Source organism: Colletes latitarsis, chromosome 4 (assembly GCF_051014445.1).
Source record: "Colletes latitarsis isolate SP2378_abdomen chromosome 4, iyColLati1, whole genome shotgun sequence".
Lineage (NCBI taxonomy): Eukaryota > Metazoa > Arthropoda > Insecta > Hymenoptera > Colletidae > Colletes > Colletes latitarsis.
Window position 1 is genome coordinate 43190451 of NC_135137.1, and position 20868 is coordinate 43211318.

Sequence of the window (20868 nt, forward strand, 5' to 3'; positions counted from 1 at the left end):
TATGTATAGTTATTTCCCGAATAAATAAAAACACGATGGAAAAAAAATTCAAAAGAAAGAGTGTTAGAGTTTTGAACTAGAAAAGAGAATGAGAAAGCAGAAAACAGCAAAACAATTTATCAACTTGCAATAAAAAAAAAAAAGAACAAAGTACAAGAACGACGAACAGCGACTCTGCGTTGCAGCTGCAAATGTCCGGTAGAGGGGCCGACCAAACGTGTGCAAGCTAAACTGGCAAAAAGAGAAGGACGTTTTCAAACAGAGGATAAAAAGAGCGAGAGTCGAACGAGTAAGAGAGATTGAAAGCAGGAAGGGCGTAAAGGGGGTGTACGGGAAGGAGAGAGATAAAGCAACGAGGCGATGGGTGGGACAGAGGAGGAGAGAGGTGTGTAGTCGGTTCAGAATGCACAGACGTAGGTAGGTACCTTTAACGTTCTTCGTCCTCCCAGATCCTAGTCAGTCTAGAGCCGACGACAAGTCAGTGAACATCGGGTCCGTTCTACTCGTTTCTCTATTTCACCATAGGCGATCGTCCTTTAGACCTATATTCTCAGTCACGTGCTCGAATCCAGACAGTTTCGATCGATCGTCATGCCGGCCGAACAATTTCTTGGAAAGAGATACAAGCTGTTCAGCAGCGAGAATTTCGACGAATTTATGAAGGCACTCGGTACGTATGAATCGATAGAACGTTATCCGATCGCATACCAATAATAGGACATTCCTCGGTTGTAATTAACTTGACATTCTAACGTTGATTTCGTCCGACGAAACAGTCTATGTATGTATAGTATGTATAAATTCAGTGCGACATATTATGTTATCGAATATTATTATCGTCGATGTACTGCAAACTGCATGTCGTGAATATTTAGAAAAATTATTGTACGACATGGTTCTAATTTTAAAAGTGATGTTTAGACATCTTACTGCCGTACAATATGGTCCGTTTCCAATTTAAACTTGTAACAGTAATCGGTAGATCCACGGAAGATAACGGTGCTTATTATTGATTCTAATTCGAATTTTGATTGAAATTCATTTCTGATTCGGTAATACGGTGTTGGGAGATGGATGTAACGCGCGATTAATATTTCGAAAGTGCTGATCCTCTTAACGAAAAATGAAATCTTGTCAGGAAAGAGAATGGTCCCCCGGGTCTAGAACCATACTGTAATGATAAATAAGATAATCGGTTTTAATGTGTTGAACTATGCTCCCGTGGCCGTGCAACGACCTGACCTCACGCTTAATTCCCGCCATGTGCTACAGACAGAGTCCGATTGTACCTCAATTTAGCACTTGAATTAATTTACCGGCAAGATTAATAAATCGCAATTGTCAGTCGAATCGCGCTAATATATGGTACTTATGGAATTGACTTAATAAAATTACATTACGATATATGTACAGAGTGTTTCAAAATTATAAGTGCAAACTTTACCGTTGCTACAACTCGTTAAAATAAATATACTATTTGTTTGTAAACTAAGAAATCTTTACAAGGTTATGCATACTGTAGAACGAATGACTAAGATCACGCAGTATCGTTTACATGCCTATGCATGAAATGGATATGCTTCGTTCCTGCATTAAAATAAGAATAACGAATCGTTTACGATCTTGTTACTTGCTCGGCATACTACACTGTACAATGCAATCTACATGTATGTACATTTACTAAAATCATTACCTTCCTTGATACGAATTCTGTTAAAACATCCATTTCCAATCACTGCTAGTGACCGGCACATGAAACCCCGATACTTGTAAACCTTTATACTATAAAGTAGCAAGTAAATCACACTCTAACTTTATTGTGTTTGTTTGCTACAGCGTCGTCGCGTGAAAACGGCTGAAGGTATCGTGATGAGAACACATTCCTAAAGTAGATCATCTTAAAATATCAGCTGTATAATAACATCGTAAAATTGTTGTCAGGAGAGGGGGGTATCGAGGACGTCAACTATAAAATCTATTAAACGTACGATTCTCGCTTACACTTGCTTTAGCAGCAAAAGTATTTATGATACAATTTGTTGGAAATTAAACTTGGAAACTTTTTTGTCCTGTACAAATGTTCGATACAGAGACACAACAGAGTTTTGTTTACATATAACTTGAACGGTAAAGAAAAGAAACTATAAGATTACGCGGGGGAAGTCACGGATATAAGATAGCATCAAGTTCCGTCAAATATGCGTGCACTTAAGATGTAACAAAATATCATGAATTCTATATGTATGTCGCGTCGTTGTGATTTATATGATTATGATTTAGTGGAATTTATCTTGAACGAAGAAACGTAAATTATTCCTTTCTCAAACGAAGATATATGGAGTATACATACATAGAAGCAACTACTGGAGGTATACATATGTAGAAAAAACTTATCGATAGTAGGTTACATAAAATACATATGTATAACGTCGGCTAATCAAAGTTTTTGTGCATCCGCAATATGTATGGCGTATACATAAAAGAAAACTAAAATTATGACAATTCTACATACATATGTATACTCTTCGTGCAACTCGACCGAACTAAATAACATTACGATTGTCGTTTTCAAAGATACACAATACTCTCCGTAAACAGTTCAAAATTTCACGTCGTGTTTTAATGAAACTGAAGCTCCCTTACGTATACATACATATGTATAATTGATAAGAAACTCGGCGATATCATTATTTGCAATATAAGATGCGAGATAATAGCCAAGCTGGCACATATTCAGTTTGCTTTTCACTTTCGTTGGTTGCACGTCGTGCTCGTACTGTTAAACATGCTTTCGGCCTTTTATGGGAAACGTTACAAGCTGCAATCCAGCCAAAACTTTGACGAAATGATGAAAGCCTTAGGTCAGGTATATTTTAAACAAGAATCACCTCGCGTGCCAAAGTGGAAATAGCAAAAACTTGTAATTTCTATATTCGAAAAACGTTGGAAGCGTTTTAAAATCTGTGGCTATAGTTTTAAATGAAATCCCGGTTTCTTCTAGGCGTAGGATTGATGGTACGTAAAATGGGTAGCAGCGTGAGTCCTGTAGTTGAATTAACGGAGAACAACGGGCTCTACACACTGAAAACGACTAGTCCATTTAAAAACTCTGAAATAAAATTCAAGCTTGGCGAGGAATTCGACGAAGAAACGCCGGACGGAAGAAAAGTAAAGAGCGTCTGTAGTTTAGAAGGAAATAAACTTGTTCAAATACAAAAGGGCGAGAAGCAGACCACGATTGAAAGGGAATTCACGCCAAAGGAAATGAAAGCAGTATGTATAGCAGTATTAATAAACAGATTAGAAAAAATTAAGGGAGATAATTGTTGAATTTATCGCATAAATAAAACTGGTAAGAAATGTGTTATACTGCTTTATTCGACGGCAAACGTTAAATCTAATAAAAAAACAAACAGCCCGATAATCAATTACGTAATCTCGCACCATAAGGGATCATTAAAGAATTATAAGTTTAACGGTTCAATTGAGTTACGTTTCGTGCAATGGAAGCAGTTCTGCAAGGTTGAACGACACGACAGATAACACGGCGAACGTTTAATGATAATAACAATGCCTTTGTCATTGGTCAAAAGATCCGCCAATTACCACATGCCTCTTGTATTCGTGACTCGAGCAATTTAATAAGTTCAATAATGGAGTCAATGATAATCAATTATTTGAAAGCCTTGAGAAGTAGTTGAAAACACATTGTATTATATGTTTAGGGCCTTACAATGAAAACGATTACAAATCTTCTATATGAATACACGTTTTTTACCCCATCAAAATGAGGAAATTTAATAATGTGAATAATTTTTTTGTATTGCAGGTCATGAAAGTCGACGATATAATATGCACGAGAGTATATAAAGTCCAAGAATAAAACTCGTTATCCGAGAAAATGATATTTTTCAGATCGACGATACATCGACAACGTTGAAAATAATTCTTGCAGGGTCTAAGAATTTTACAAAATGGGAGCAGAAAGTATGCGTACACACGTATAAATGTTGCTGCTATGATTTAAAAATGAAAATCAGCGCGCACAATATTTCGGATGCGTATAATCCATATACTATATATGTTAATTAAATAAATTTTCAACAACTTCGATATTTTGTATATTTTTTATGCTTCTTTCAATGTAATTCAAATTGTTGCTTCTGCACGAACAAGTTTTTAATAAATAACAAAATTGGTACAAATATACATATAATTACAATTACAAATAATACGAGGTTTTAACATGATGATTCGGATTAGAAGAAATGTTGTAATATCGTGTCCACGTTTTTACAATCCCCCAAATCAATATTTTATTATGATTTAGAATACAAATTATTCGTCTGGATCTACCACGGGCGAAATCTGAAACAATACTTTCATATATTTTTTTTTATGTATTGCTTTCATGCATTTCCCAGTTACGTAAGCAAAACATAAAAATAAATTTACTCTTACATAGTATTCTATGTAACATGTATGTCCATCGTCAATTTTAATCATATATTGAAAACATAACAATCCACATGTATCGGTTCTCAAGGAAACTTTATTCGCACATAATAATGCCTTCATAGCTGGTTTAATATGTGACAGTTTGTAACTAGATGTTGCTGTCGAGGTACATTCAAAACTATCTATTAAATCACCATCATGTGGTAGCTCGATGTGACAAATTCCAGCTAAACCAGCTGCACTAATTCGAAAAAAAGGAGCAGAAGGTGACAAGAGCAACTGTAATAGAATTATAAAAATAAAAAACTATAAAACTATCTATGCAAAAATAAATAAATAAATGTAAAATTGTACTCTACCTCTATTAATTCACTGGTAGGATCAAGTTCAAATAAAATATCTTTTAACAATTCAGTTTGTAATACTACTTTATTTAAAACATTTTCTGGTTCAAGGTGAAAGTCTAACAATTCGTCAGGGTCTTGAGTTTTTAAAGAACAATCTGTTATAATGCCATCTTCTTCTATAAGAACTGTTACTGGATGGCCAGTACCCTATTGTTAGAAATTATTAGTATTGTTAATTTTTAATGTTCAATTGTGCCTATGAAATCTTTACCAAACATTTAATTTACACATACTTTATAAAAAAGCTGTAAAGCCACAGAGCTTCCTTGAGAATTTATATTGTTCCAAAACATACAAAGACATTCTACTAATATATTCAGATTTATTCGAAAAATTACATCCTCTTTCAACTTAAATTCTTGAAACACATAAGAAGGAATGTAAGCACTAGCTTGCATACATTTTGTATCTTCAACTGTTACCTTTAAACCATTTTCAGTTCCAAAACAAGTAGCATTCTAAATAGAATACAAAAATTTCTAACAATAAGTCAAATATACACATTTCATTTTTGCACAAGGTTAATATGTTTGATAGTACAATACCTCTGTAAAATTAATTGCCTTTAATAATTGTACTGTGGTTTTAAGGTTTCCCAATTTTGCAACTAATTTATAACTTTCTATATCAGGGTACATATTGTTCATAAGAGACTTGATATAATAACAAATTTTGGAACTGTTTTTCTGTTATATATTGACACAACAATTTATGTTTGGTAACTGATGCAAGCCAAGCTGCTAAAACATGTTTGCAAGTAAATAATGATCTTTCATTTAATATGTGACATCTGTAAGTTTAATATTTAATAACATCTAAAATTTTTGTTTAATAAATGCTAGAAGGAATTTAAAGATCTCATACCTAAAAGAAGCACAAATGCAATAATTTATATCAGGAAAAAATGTATATATAGATCCTGATAATCCTTTAACTTGTACTAAATATCTACCATTATCCTTTTTGCTATGAGGTTCAGTAACGACAGTTTCAGATGGAAAAATATGAGTTACGCATCCTTTTTCATACAACTCTAGTGCCCTTTCAAATACACCACCAAAGATATTGTATAAATTTAACAGCACTTTGTCAGATACTAAAACCATTGACTATACTTTGTAAAAATTGTGACATAATTGCAAAACATTATAAAATATGTACGTACATTTTTGTTCCTTCTCAACACTTTCAACTGTTTCTTTTAACGTATTATTTATGAATTCTGAATATTTTGCATCGTATATCATAGGATCGATTATTAAATGTTGACTGGAAGTCATTGTACAGAGGTAAAAACATAAAAATCGTACATGGAAATTATATATGTGTACGTAAAATGCAAATTATTTGAAATCATATTATGTAAAATGTAAATAACACAAATGAAATCGGTGATTATGTAATGAATGAAAAACAGTATGATAATACTGCGTGTTACCTCACACGACACTCTTAAACACCTTCGTAACAACACGATAAATACAAAATACTGTAATAATATATTACTGTTTCTCAATTAAATAATTAAAAAATTATAAATAGTTATACAGTTAAACAGTTAGCAACTTTAGATTATAATCAACTTAATATATGTATACGTTAGAGAACTTTAAATCACGTTACGTACAAGGTCAAAGGTTCAGAATCAGAACTTATGAGAAACCAAGGTCGACGTTATCGGTCAACCCTATGTTGCTGAAGGTCAACTATTATATTTGTAACAATTAATGTGACGTAACGATTACATTTCAGTAGAAGTGTTAATAGAGTTATAAATAATAAATAGAACTATGAAAAGAAACCTAAAGTAGAATTCAAATTTCTTTTCCCGAATATTCCCTTTCCTTGTGATCTCTAGAGAAATATTTAGTACTATGGTAGTCCATTTGTGGCGCGGCAAAATAACATAATCCTATAAAACCCTACACGTTCCCTATTCCAGAGATGCCAGATTGAATACCGGGTGCACTACTCACGCGTACGTGAGCTCGTAGAGTTTCGGAAAGTCGACAAAGGCAAACTGACACATTGTTCTCTTTCCCGATTCTCCGAAGCTACCAGAAGTAATTTCGAACCGCCTCGTGGGAGTCGAGAGAGCCGCCCAAGTTTGTTGAGGAATAATTCGTTATCTGCAACGCTAGATGGCGCTCATTTCTCGACCTCAAACCCTCTGGTGTTAAAACGCCCAAGTTTGTCGTGGAATAGTTTGTTACCTTCAACGCTAGATGGCGTTCATTTCTCGACCTCAAACCCTCTGGTGTTAAAATGCCCAAGTTTGTCGTGGAATAGTTCTTATCGTCCACGATAGATGGATTTCACGACAAACTTGGGCGTTTTAACACCAGAGGGTTTGAGGTCGAGAAATGAGCGCCATCTAGCGTTGAAGGTAACGAACTACTACACGCAAACTTGGGCAGCTCTCAAGACTCCACGAGGCGATCCGAAATTACTTCGGGTAGCTTTAGAGAATCGAGAAAGATAGCATGTGTTAGTTTGCCTTTGTCAACTTTCTGAAATTCCACGAGCTCACGTACGCGTGATCTGGCATAGTGTGAGAGAGCACCTTCGGTGCCTTTCTGGCATCTCTGAGAGACTCTTGAAGGAGAGCAGTCAATTTACCTTTGTCGACTTTCCGACTTTGTAGAACTCCCGACAACTTTTTACACTATACAACGACTGTTACCGACTGCTCCTGATTACTGCTTGCCTCTGCTGGACTCTGCTGACCATCGCTTATATTTCTGACAATCTATAACGATTACTACTGACTTCCGCTACCCTCTGTTGGTCTTTGCTGATCTCTGTCAGCGTGTGCTTGTCTCTGCTGAACTTTCCTGGCCTCTGCCGAACGCTACCGACCACTGCAGGTATTTCCGCTAATGTATAACGATTAATACTTACTACTGCATGCCCCTACAAGTCTCTGCTTGCCTTTGCAGGTTTCTGCTTGCCTGTGCATGCCTTTGCTGGCCTCTGTTGAACACTGCTGACCACCCCCGATGCTTCTGACATCGTATAGCAAGTACTACATGCTACTGTTCGCCCCTGCTGATCTCTGCTTGCCACTGCATGCCTCTGCTCGTCTCTGCTGACCGCTGCTGACCACCTTCGATGCTTCTGACAACATATAACACTTGCTACTTGCTACTATTCACCCCTGCTGATCTCTGCTTGCCACTGCATGCCTCTGCTCGTCTCTGCTGACCGCTGCTGACCACCTCCGATGCTTCTGACAACATATAACGCTTGCTACTTGCTACTATTCGCCCCTGGTGATCTCTGCTTGCCACTGCTGGCCTCTGCTGACCACCGCTTATATTTCTGGCAGCGTACAACAATTACTACTGGCTACTGCCACCCTCTGCCACCCTCTGCTGACCTCTGCCAACATCTCCCGACGTCAGCTGACCAACGCTGGCCATCGCTGACCACTGCTGACCGTTGCTGACAAATTGTGACACGATGTAATATAATATAATATGTTTATATCTATTAAAGTGTTGTATAATGTAAATCTATGGCAATAAATGATATAATTTCAAAGAATTCTATGTGTTCTCATCATTTTTACCCTTCTTTTCCTATCGAAATCATTCCATTAGTTATAAGACACTCCGAATCTTTTAAAATTTTCTAAGTTCCCCGGAAAGATTGCAAATTTCTCGGAATCCCTGGAACTTACCGGCGTTCCTGAAACTTCTCGGAATACCTGAAATTTCCAAGAAGCTTCAGGCAGCGGCAAGAATTTCGGCCTGAATTTTTCGGCAAAAATTTTAAAAAGCCGTTACGTAATATTACGTAATATTACATAATGTTACGTAATATTACGTAATTTTTGCTGAAAAATTCTGGCAGCGAGAAATTTTGATGAGCTATTACGTAATGTTACGTAATATTACATAATGTTACGTAATATTACGTAATTTTTGCCGAAAAATTCCAGCCGCGAAAAATTTTAGAGAGCTATTACGTAATGTTACGTAATGTTACGTAATATTACGTAATATTACGTAACGGCTCTTTAAAACTTTTGCCGAAAAATTCAGGCCAGGAATTTTAGCCGCTGCCTGAAACTTCTTGGAAATTTCAGGGATTCCGAGAAGTTTCAGGGACGCCGGTAAGTTTCAGGGATCCGAGAATTTTCAGGAAATCTTAGAAATGATGTCATTTCCGATTTGGAGAGGGAAAAAGGGGTAAAAAATGATGAGAATACATAGAATACTTTGAAATTATATCATTTATTGCAATAGATTTACATTATACAAAACTTTAATACATATTAAACATATTATATTATATTACATCATGTGACAAGTTGTCAGCAACGGTCAGCAGTGGTCAACGATGGTCAGCTGACGTCGGGAGATGTTGGCAGAGGCCAGCTTAGGTCGGGAGATGCTGGCAGAGATCAGCAGAGGCCGGCAGTAGCCAGTAGTAATCGTTGTACGTTGCCAGAAATATAAGCGGTGGTCAGCAGTGGTCAGCAACAGTGAGCAGAGGCCAACGGAGGCCAGCAGAGGCATGCAGAGGCAAGTAGAGTCCAGCAGGGGCAAGCAGTAACAAGTAGTAATCGTTATACGTTGTCAGAAATTCCAAGAGTGGTCAGCAGCGGTCAGCAGAGGCCAGTGGAGACCTGTTGACGGGAGGTTGGATATTAGGTGTTCAAGAGCGAGATACAATCGATACAATCATTTTTTTATGCAAAATTAAGCCAAATCAAACATATATACACGCTCATACATGGGTACAATAAAAAAAAATTTCTTTTTTTTCAATAATTAAAATATGATCAGGGGGTCTTAAAACGTGTATTTCCGTAAAATAAATTTTACAAAATTTTTTTCCATTATGGGTACTTTGCTTATGTGCGCCTACATAGGTCGGAAAGTAAAAATGCCTGGGCAGTCGAGAATCACGACTCGAGATTATTAAGAGCGAGAAGGCAAATGTGAGCCTTTCTCTCTCGACTTCCACGAGGCGGTCCGAAATTACTTCGGGCAGCTTCGGAATAATCGAGAAAGAGGGCATGCGTCATTTTGCCTTTGTCGGGTTTCCGAAACTCCACGAGCTCACGTACGCGTGATCTGGCATAGTGTGAGTAGTGAGTAGATTCAAAATGAATTAATGGTAGCCGGTGTAACGTATCCGAATGTGTCTAACAGACGTTACGATCTGCGATTCTACGACTATAGTTTTAAGGAAAGGAATGAAGTTGTGCGAACTGTTTTCATCGGTGTAGTTAAGATTTTAATAAAATATTAAAATGAATCGACATCGAAGATATGCTGGTGATTTTACAGATTCGATAAACAGTTTACGTAAGCAGAAGTGATACGGATGTTTTATGTATATTGGAAATGTTGAAATACATTTATCTGTTAATCGAACAATTTGTTTTTCAGAAAACAATACTAGTTCTGAGATAGATTCTTCTACGCCTTGTTCGCTTTCCATAGACAGTTTGGATGAAGAAAGAACAAGAAAATACATGTCCAAAGATTCTACACAGAGATGTAAACATTCCACTATTTTGGCTAGTAGTTCTACAAAAGATTCTTTTATGCTGGATACACCCGTTTTATCTGTTGCATCTGTTCGTTCTGAACCAGATTTAAATAAACGTATTAATTTATTTCATAGTAGAAACTTGAAGGAACAATTTCAATATGATAATGGTTTTATGCATTCATGTAACAAAGGTGAAGATAAAGAAAATTGTAGTCCTCAATGTGCAATGAAAGATAAACAATTACAGAACAGAGCATCTAAAAAACTAGTAAGTGAATTAACATTGACTACACCCAAAAAGGGCATATTACAATTGTATAAAAAATTAGAAAGCAATAAAGCAAATGAAGCATCAAATAGAGATAGTAATTATAACATAGATGACAATAAATTTGATGCAGTTCCTGTATCAGAAGAAAATATAACTTATACAAATTTTAAATGTAGACAAGTAACCAATGAAACGAAAAAGTTTGAAACTATACTCTATTCATTAGATACTCGGTTAAATCAAACAAAGGAATCATCAAAACCACAACAAATTTTGAAACTTTTATCTTCTGAATATGTACATTCTCCAAGAAAATTTAATGAAAAACTAGTAACTATCACTGAAGAATCTATTATTAATAATGGTGATGATATATGTAACTTATCTGCAGTAAATTTAAGCAGATTAACAGCAGAATTGAGAAAAATATGTAAATTCATAGAAGATGAATCTTCTCCTGAATGGCCTTCATCTCCATTGTCTACACCTCCTTTATACTTGAAACAAATGCTCACAAGTCCCATATGTAATAAATCTATTCCAGTTACTAAAAATGAACAATTATTAATTTCACCCATAAATTCCCTACCACCTTCCACACCTTTATCCGCTATAGATGTAATTAAAAAACGATTCTTCCAAAAAATATCAAAAAATAATTCTGATGGGAACACTAATGATTTAATTAATACATCATCAAGTATATCTAGTACCGAGTCTTTTGAACGTTTGGAGGTTCAATGTAAAAGATTATTTCCTGATGAAAAAGAATGTTTTCAGCCATTACAACGAAGTGTATCAGTGCCTTCTCTGTTAAGTATGACAGAAATTGAAAATATTTGCAAAGAACAAATGGCTTTATTAGATGTTTCTAATACATCTGATACAGAAAACACAATTCTAAGTACTCCTAATTTATTGGATATGCATTTACATCAAAGTTCATTAATGAACAATTCGAAAAATGAAAAAGAATTAAGTCCTAAATTATATAAAAAATCTATGAAGATTAGCGAAAACTTCGACATTAACATGGCAAATGATGATAAAATTACATGTAATTGTATATCACTTGATATGGATGATTTGAAACGGACACTTTTAGAAGATATAGCAAAGAAAAGAAAAAGATGTCTTGATACAGCAAGACTTATTAAAGAAATCAATGCTGATATTAAACTGACAGAAGAAGAAAAGTCATTGGGGATGTCTCTTAAGTTGATTACCGAGAACGAATCAAATTCATTGACTTGCGACGAAGCTAAATTTTTAAAAACCCTAACAGTTTGTAAAGATTATCAAACATATTTAGAAAAACAGAAACCTATTTTTAATTTACTGACGAACTCGGAATCTTGCGTGCCTGAAATTACATTCGAGAATAAGGGAAACGTTTATTTTAAAAACGATGAAGAAATTAAGAATTCAGATGCAGATTGTTTTAATATGAAATTGTCATCAAAAGCAAAGAAAAATATTTTAAGTCCAAATGTAAAATCTTATACATATAAATCACCATTATTAAGAAATAGAAACAAAGAAATTAAAGAGGAAACACAGTATCCAAAAGCTAAATTTTTTTTTACACCAGGTAAAACTTCTCCAAGTAAACATTATAAAAAAAAAAAGATATATTTTCCAAGTATGTGTAGTCCAACAAAAGATACAAAAGAGGAAAATATTTTGAAAAATTCAAATGCAAGAGGGCTGTGTAAAACAAATTATAATACTGTAACTTCACCAATTGGTATGTACATAAGAGGTACTGATATACAACTTGTAAAAAATATACGTGCTAAAACAGATGATGTATCGCCTCAATTTGTTAAAAAAAATGATAAAGCATCTCCAAATAGAAATTCAAAACGAACTACTAAATCACCAAACATAACTAATTCTAAAACTCAAGAAAAAATGTCACTGAAAGTTAATTTATCTCCAAAATTAGGAACACATTTACCATATAAAAAAGAGGTATATACATATATTCCTAGATTTACCTGAAAAGCAATATTTTGTAAAAATTACTTTGTCACAAATATTATAATTTTGTTTGTATTTTAAAGACAAGCACATTGGTAGCATCTGAGGTTGACAGTACATATAAAAGTGATTTTTTACTGCCTAAAGTTTCTTACAAACTTCCATTACAAGTTAAGACTGTATGTATTTTAATATTATCTTCTTCCTATTTTGGAAATAGTATATACACTACTATACATATTCCTTCATGTCATGTTTGATAGATAAAGGAAACAAAATCACCCAAGATAGGAGCTTGTGTAAAGAAATTGTCAACAAAATCGAGTCAGCACAAAACAAAGTTGTTATTCGACACCAAGGTATTATTATTATTGTATACAATAATATAAAATATGAATCCACTTTACACAAAAATTTTCAGGTAGAATTAATTCAATCCAGAAACAGAAGAATGCAGGAATAATAGCAAATAATGAAGTATTGGAAATTAACTATGAACCACAATCTATGTATACACATTGAAGAGGCAGCTAATAAAACGAATTTTATTCACAAACAGAGAAATATTTAATTAGCACTTTAATATTTACGGTATAATTAATATTTTATATTTTTATGTGGAATAAACCTCAAATTAAAAAAAAAGCATTATTTTTTAATAAAAGTTATATTTTATGTAATGTCGCTTTGCATGTTACATTTACAAAAGAATTTGTAATGAAGTTTATATATTTTATTTCACATTATTCCCGTTTAAAATTCTTTCCTCAACTCTACTTTCTAGTGGATTTAAAGGAAAAGCAATAAAAATTAGGTGATGTATCAATTATATGAGTCACCCACCAGTGGTATAGGGCCTTCTTACGAACGTTTTCTACACCGTTTCTAGAGAGAATAAAATCTACGAGCGTTCTGCGTATCGCGTTTCTACATCGAATACATATTTCCATCTATACATATATGTGTTTTATTCGTCGAAGAAACGTAGTGCAAAAACTTTCGTTTAACCAAAGCCTAGTGTCACTTAAATCAGTGAAACTTTTGGAATCTATTGGGACGTCGTTCGTTCGTTAAAAGATCTTTCCTTATCTCCCACTGTTGCGTTGTAACGTTTACCATTGGGTTCGTGCTACAATTGTACAGGGACGTGATTGTATTTTCATGCTCCGTAGCAATCCAAGGCAACAATATTTAAAATTAAGCACGAATAAATAACTTAATTTTATAATATTTTATACCATCGATAACATATGTAATTTATTTGTAGCACTTTGCCCATTGCGTACTTACAGAAGATTTCATAAAAATATTCATAATTACGCAGTACATTACAGTACAATTTGATAAACAGTCATACAAAATATGACGAGAATTATTTATACGAGAGTATATGGATAGGAACCACTTTGAAATCTACTATTCTAACATATTTAAATAAGACTTTTTAAAATGTATATATCGACTTCATAAATACACGTAATATAAACGAACAATTTGAAATAGTTAAAATAATTTAAATCTAAATCGTACCAGAATAAATACAGCCCTGATTTGCGCATGGCACGAACATTTCCAGTTGCACACGTCGTTCAGGTGTTCGGTATAAAGGAGATCGTGGTAGGAGTAATCGATAAATTCGAAGCAGTGCAACCGACCAGTCAAGTAGTCATTGTGCTCGTACGGAAGTCGAAGAGTCAGTTGCGAAACAATCCAGAACAAAATGCCGGGACCAGGATGCGACAAGTGTGCAGGTAAGAATTGTTACAAATTCTAGAAAATATATGAGTTAAGAAACTAAACGAAAATGTGATATTTTATTATTAACAAAATTATAAACTATAATGTATTCCTCTAATACTATAAAATTTCATTCAAACGTAAGCTGTAGTTTTAAATTAATGGTCGACTGATTTTTTAAATCTCATTAAAGTTATTATATTTATGTTCTTATGTGTAATTACGTTTCGAACGTACATATTTCATCATATTTAAATACTCAAAATAAAGTATTTAAATATTTCCGAGTTAATGGGTTATGAAAAATGATATATAATAATTTTTTCTAATTAATTTGTTCATGAATTATTCTACTGAAAATATTACGATGTAAATTTTGTATACGAAGATCCTGTGCTTTTTAAACGAATGTAGAATTTAATAAAATGAAATTGGTGGTTGACGCGGAATTACCTTAAAACATCTGTAGTAGCAGGTCATGTAGTTATTAAACTAAACAGGAAGTAATGAAATAATTTATCAAGTTCAATCACTTGATGCACTCAATTTATGAGTTTGACAAATTTACCTATGATTTACATTGAATAATCTACACTTGTGATGTTATCATTACCATTATTTTAAATATTATAAATCCCATTACAAGAAGCATTTAGAAATTTAAATCGTCAATATGTTGCAGATAAGTGTCAGGATTGCAAATGTGGCGACTCGTGCAATTGCTGCACTTCCGAATGTGGAGGTAATTATTATCATTTAATATTATATACCATCTTCTAATTTTTACGAAATAAATTGCAACGATTATGTTATTACGCGAAAACATTTGTTACGTCATTGTACATACTGTTTCTCTTCTTGTGTGTCATTTATTCTTCGAACAGTTAAATACGAACGAATGTGTGACCCGGTAGTTACGGTCTATTAGTTTGACAATGTGGTTTTTTCCGGATTAAATAATTTACCATTTTACCGTAATTATTGTTAACAACGGTTCAGTTAGGATTATAGTTTCTTGTTGCCCGAATTTTATAGGTTATAGGCTAATCGGTATAATATGATCATTTTCTCGGAAACGATACGATAATAGAGAAACAAATTACTAATTAATATTTCATTGATTTTGCATCATAATTTTTCTTTACAGATAAGTGTGATTGTAAATCTGGCAGCGAGTGTTGTTGTAAACCTTGTAAGTGTAAAGTTGGAAATAGGGCATCAAATTGACCATCGAGATTAAAGGTGAATGTTACAATGACAAAATCTTTTTCTCTCTAATTCCTATGACATGAAAATTACATTGAAGCGTAAGCTATAGTATTATACAAGCATTTCATGTACTAATAAAATACATAATTAAAGCGTAATTGAAAAATTATTTACTTGCCTGTTAAATCCCATTACATTTATACATTAATATTTTACAGAATCATACACTTCGCAACATTTCTTTTGCAACTATCAACATTAACAGACATTGCGAGAAGAATCTACAGAGTTGTTACAATATTTGATTATACTTTGAAATAAACTATAAGAGTACAAGTCATCCCTTCCTATCACATCTTTGTTTCATGTAGTAAACCAAAAGTCTAGACCCAAAATAGGCGTAATGGATAATCCTCCATGTTACCTCTTGTAGTGCTTTGAATTTTCTGATATATGTATATGTATTATATAGACGAGGTATACAAGTACATAGACGTTACATTCAATGTACTTTTTTAGCCCATTTCAGGTCCATAGTTTTTCAACTGACAAAAAAAAAAGTATCAAACAATATTTCCGTACAGCGTCAAATAAATTTTAAAGAAAAATCGACAGGGGTTAGGTGCCTAAATTTTTCGGCGAAAAAAAAAATTTTTAAATCGTTCTAAAAAATTTATTTTCAGTTGTGAGGGCAAATTACAATCATTTTTAGTGAATACACATAACCCCAAAATCCTACGCATTTTCGAAAGAAAAATTCTTTACCGAAAATATGATGTGAGGCCAGAAATGCTTCCCCGAAATTTTATGCGTATGTTTAAAAGATCAACGCGTGTGTACAGCTTTCGTACCGTTAAAAAACAATAAAATTTCTGTAATTTCATTTTCTGTCTCACTTCTTCTTGTGTTCATTTGTGTAACCTGTTGATAATGTTGCGAGTGACACGAATATGGTAATGAGGCTTTAGAGCTCCAGAAAAATGGGCCGAAAAGATACATAGAATGTAAGCTCTACTCGTATACCTCGTCTGTGATGTAAAGTATACTCGTATACCTCATCTGTGGTGTAAAGTCTACTCGTATACCTCGTCTGTGACACATAAAATTCCGTCAATCGGTACTTCATGTCTAGGAACGATTACTTTATCGACCTATGGCATGACCTGCGTCATGATCCACCGTATCACAGAAAAATTCACGCATGCAATTATAGTAGTAGCACCGACGAGGTATACGAGTAGACCTATCATCTAATGTATTTTTTCGGCCCGTTTCTCTGGGACTCTAGAGCCTTATTACCATTTTCGTGTCACTCGCAACATTACCAACAGATTTAGAAATGAATTTCAATCCCTTGTTATAACAATCCCACACGTTACAACTGTCTGCCCATCAATCCTAATTCAGTGAATAGTTTCTCAACTGACGAGGACGCTAAAATCACTTCCGAATTTTTCGCTCGGTATGGCAGTCAGATTGTGTCACGAAAGTCCATAAGGTGAAAGGTTCACAATTTAAGGTTTTAATTGATAGAATCTGGTGTTTCCAGTGTCCATTAATTGAACTTGTAGCGTTATATAAAGAGATTCAGTGTCGCTGTGCGTATAAGGGAATATATGGACGTATTATGTGCATACGTGGTCGTTGGCGCGGCGCGGTGGTTGGTTTGATTCTGGTCGCTCATCGACCGGTCGCCAGCGACATGATCGACGGTGTGTAATAGGTCTTAATAGATTTAGTTGAAATTTAAATTCACTGGTATTGTTCTCTTTTGAGAAGATGGCTGATGTAAATTTAAACGAATAATTCGTAATTTCCGTGCGATGATGTGAAATATCTTTTTCTCGATTTTATTAATCAATCTTGTATGTCGATATTTTTCTCCTAAACCTGGTCGATTATTTAAGAGTGCAGAACCACTTAACAAAAAGACCGTGTAATACATTTTCCGCTTCGTTGATCGGAACTATATCGGAACTGTGCCAGAAGGATCTGACGTTCGCATTAAATATCGAGCAAAGTGCACTCGGTTCCCTGTATTTACACAGACCGTGTTGGCCCTTGCCATGTCGTAGAACAGAGAGAATGATTGAGTTCGCTGGTTTCAAACGGCGTTTACATGTCTCCGTGTTGTTCGATCAATGAGAATTAAATGGTTACGTAGGTAAATAAGTTGAATTTTCGGGGCTTTCCTCCTCTCCGTAAATATCTCGTTGAAACATAATAATGAAGTTGAAACAATATAACGTTCGACACTGATCATACATTTTATCGTGTTTCATACGTCAGCAAGGTTTCTCCGACAATCTGTTCACGAGGTAATAGTAAAGTAAAATTTACTAAATAAATTACTACGTTTTTTAGTATCATTGTCCTTAAAATACTTTCGATAAAATAAACTTGTTTGATGTCGTTTGACGAGCTGCGAATGTAACTTCGATTTGGGTCGACGAGACTGATTTAAAGGTCACCGCGAAAATAGGAACGCGTTTCCGTTCTCGGTGTCGCGATCGAGTATGGACGTAACGGGGATTCGACCGTACGAAGCGGTCACGAATCAGTGGTGCTCCTTTAATTGATAACCCGATTAATTATGCATTCGGACTTTGAGCGCAACACCGGTTCGCCAGTTCAAACAAGGGTGGCAAGTCGTCCGGAATGCGACATGCGAAGTGCCGCTTGCGTGCGAAATGGCTGTACGAGCTAACGTGGCTTTTGTTAAAAGCGCATAAATTTCTAATGACCCCCCGTATCGGTTGTAGCGATCAAGAGGCACGACGACCAAATTTAAGAGTAGTAAAAATGTTCTCAAAACAAAAGTATCGTTAAATATAAGCGTAACTTCTTCCTTATACAATTTCTTGTATTCTTGAAGCAATGGAGATGCTAAGTAGATCGACTTACATAAATACAACACTCTGTATAAAGTATTATAGGTATTTAAGAAATGAAACATTTATTCGTATCGGTTGCAACGAAGCCGTATTACTTCTTATAAAATGGACGAACGGTAACACGGTTTCTTTCTCATACGTATCAAGCAATATATGAAGGGAGGAGGGATTATAGCTCACGAAAGCCTATAAACACGAGGCGTAAGAAAACTGACGAGCAACTAGGGGGTAGCAACTTTTAGCTGGCGAACGAGAAAGGTTCAGGCCGTTAACGACACCCTGCGCGGCTTTAAAAACTAATATTTCCATCATTGTTAGCTTTTATAACGTCGCGAGTACCGTAGACTCGTATTGTTCATTTAAGGAACCCTTTGCCTTTGGAGAGGTATATTCAACGGATTCTATAATTGATTATTAAAAGAATGTCGACTAAAAATGATCAACCAACAACTGCGAGTTGTTATTATTATTTCCATTATGGCCCATTGTACCGTGTCGAATTCGTATAAACATGGGTCGCGAAAATAACAATATACATATTTGTTAGCATGGTTAAATATTTGCTACTGCTTCGCTGCTCCTTCGTGCTTTTTATATCCCACACCAGTTACAACAGTCTCTAGAGACACTATAGTGCGAGACTTGAAGCTTACAGCTCGGCAGGTGAGATCGTTAGCACGAAGAGTGTGACTTCGCATTGTGTCTTTGAGTACGTCTTAAGTGTTAGTTTATTGTTACCCGCTACCCGGTGGGCAGGCTGGCCTTACATATTTAAGTTAGTCCATTAGTGCTCAGCCGCGTTTATGTTTCGGAATGCTGAGAAACAGATGTGAAGCCTTACCCAGTAGCGTACAGTTGATATTGTATACGGCGACTTTTCACAGAACCTTAAAGTGCGTTCGACTAAACGGTATATACGCATATTTATGACATAGAATTGTTCAAGTAGATCGTACAGTCCGCGACAACTGTTTGACTCGACCAATCAAAGAGTTCGAAGAGACGTCGCACTTAAGTTACCTCAATGATGAAACGACTACCACAGGTATTTGTACACTCGAGGTAGGACAAGCACTCTACTTATCGTTGTCCGAGATGTAAAATTCTTTCAAGAAAGTGTAATGGCTTATGTAATAGTAAATAATTTTGAGATACAAATGGCTGAAGCGAACCAGTTGTGGCAGAGCGCACCTGGACTATATCGTGCATCGATGATCGTTTGTAGAATCGGAAAAGGAATTTGCATTGTTAGATTCGATTGCTGAGTCGTTGGTTAATTTCGAATCAAGGTCCTCGAGAGAGAATGGAAAGGTAATTTTACCGACCGAGGACACGCGGTAGGCGGTGGTCTCATTAAACTTTTCGTCGTTTCATCCTTGGGAGGAATCGTGTCGAGAGCAACGGCACCCGCGGGAACACCGGCGTGGCACGATTATACCGACCGCCAAGAGAGATCTACCAGAGGGAAGGATTATACGGCGTAAAGAAGAAGGGTTAAAATAGGTCTTCCTCCCGTCGCGGAATGAGAATTCGAATGGTTTCGAGGGGTAACGGACTGAGCGAGAAGAGCGAGGCTCTTTCATCCTTTACAAACGCGTCTTTGCTCCTCGTGTTTTCGCCTTTGTCGCTACAGTCCGCCGGGTCCAATCGGTCGAAATTAATGTCCCGCCGTTATTAGCAGAAGTTAGCCGAACGCCACGGAACTTGGAACGTCATGACGCGGGTATATTGTTACGGAGGAAACTGTTAAGAAGAAGTAAAAATAGTAAACTACCAGGGAGAAGTTTATAAGTTTCCGGCTCGTCTGGCTCTTGTTCTTCTTCGTTTGGCGGCCTGTGTTTCTTCGTTAATGTAATTGGCTGCCGGTGAAAGCCCCGATCCGGTGTTAAGTAGACGACACATGAGATCGGTATGCTCGATTCCCTGCGGGTTTCGTCGATCTCGTGTCCAACCTGGCCGTCCGATTTATCGAATCGACGCGACGGTAAGACGATACGATGGACGGATCGAATTATACGCGACAAGGACGGGTTCTAACCAAGATGCATTGAATTCCAACCGCAGCAGTCTTGAATGACTTGTTCTTTGCTTACGCGCTCTCTATTTCTTTTCGTTTGCCGTGTTCTTACGCGAATCGATAAACGCCTTTCACCGACGCGAATCGTTGCTCGAAACATAACAGGTACACGGTTAATTTCGCTTCCAGGTAGATACTTATTTGAACGTAGAACCGCTGTAATTAAAGCGTCTCTCGAAAACGTTTCCTCCGTTCTTCCATGGCGGCGAATAAACCGAAGAGTCGACCGTTACCGTAAATTCTTAATCCGAATCGGGCGGTAAAACTGAAAGTTAACCAAGTTCGGTAACATTAGCCGTAACAATACTAGCAGTAAGTTCTTAC

The 20868-nt window shown here is 35.6% G+C and overlaps 4 protein-coding genes across 7 annotated transcripts; 2 read left to right on the forward strand and 2 right to left on the reverse strand.

Annotated features, from left to right (window-relative positions):
- Nucleotides 1-428: 428 nt before the first annotated feature.
- On the forward strand, nucleotides 429-4113 carry Fabp (fatty acid binding protein). 2 transcript variants are annotated; one of them, XM_076763406.1, is made up of 3 exons: nucleotides 429-670; nucleotides 3002-3273; nucleotides 3830-4113. In XM_076763406.1, the coding sequence occupies exons 1-3, from the start codon at nucleotides 592-594 to the stop codon at nucleotides 3881-3883; spliced, it is 405 nt and encodes a 134-aa protein (XP_076619521.1). In that variant the 5' UTR covers nucleotides 429-591; the 3' UTR covers nucleotides 3884-4113. The 2 variants fall into 2 exon arrangements, with proteins under 2 accessions (XP_076619521.1, XP_076619522.1); XM_076763407.1 differs by lacking the exon at nucleotides 429-670 and adding an exon at nucleotides 2708-2861.
- Nucleotides 3014-5503, reverse strand: LOC143340954 (cell cycle checkpoint protein RAD1). Of its 2 annotated transcripts, XM_076763403.1 has the most exons (5): nucleotides 5411-5503; nucleotides 5099-5323; nucleotides 4818-5012; nucleotides 4462-4737; nucleotides 3014-4368 (listed from the first exon to the last, which is right to left on the reverse strand). In XM_076763403.1, the coding sequence occupies exons 1-5, from the start codon at nucleotides 5501-5503 to the stop codon at nucleotides 4339-4341; spliced, it is 819 nt and encodes a 272-aa protein (XP_076619518.1). In that variant the 3' UTR covers nucleotides 3014-4338. The 2 variants fall into 2 exon arrangements, with proteins under 2 accessions (XP_076619518.1, XP_076619517.1); XM_076763402.1 differs by having other exon boundaries at nucleotides 3014-4737.
- On the reverse strand, nucleotides 5319-6925 carry LOC143340955 (zinc finger SWIM domain-containing protein 7-like). Of its 2 annotated transcripts, none has more exons than XM_076763404.1 (3): nucleotides 6031-6925; nucleotides 5730-5961; nucleotides 5319-5655 (listed from the first exon to the last, which is right to left on the reverse strand). In XM_076763404.1, exons 1-3 carry the CDS (start codon nucleotides 6143-6145, stop codon nucleotides 5493-5495), a joined length of 510 nt encoding a protein of 169 aa, XP_076619519.1. In that variant the 5' UTR covers nucleotides 6146-6925; the 3' UTR covers nucleotides 5319-5492. The 2 variants fall into 2 exon arrangements, with proteins under 2 accessions (XP_076619519.1, XP_076619520.1); XM_076763405.1 differs by having other exon boundaries at nucleotides 5532-5655; nucleotides 5818-5961.
- Nucleotides 6926-9955: 3030 nt separating this feature from the next.
- On the forward strand, nucleotides 9956-15739 carry LOC143341102 (uncharacterized). The gene is made up of 7 exons (XM_076763724.1): nucleotides 9956-10183; nucleotides 10268-12618; nucleotides 12711-12806; nucleotides 12891-12986; nucleotides 13049-14378; nucleotides 15047-15106; nucleotides 15512-15739. Exons 1-5 carry the CDS (start codon nucleotides 10129-10131, stop codon nucleotides 13088-13090), a joined length of 2640 nt encoding a protein of 879 aa, XP_076619839.1. The 5' UTR covers nucleotides 9956-10128; the 3' UTR covers nucleotides 13091-14378; nucleotides 15047-15106; nucleotides 15512-15739.
- The last annotated feature ends 5129 nt before the right edge of the window (nucleotides 15740-20868 follow it).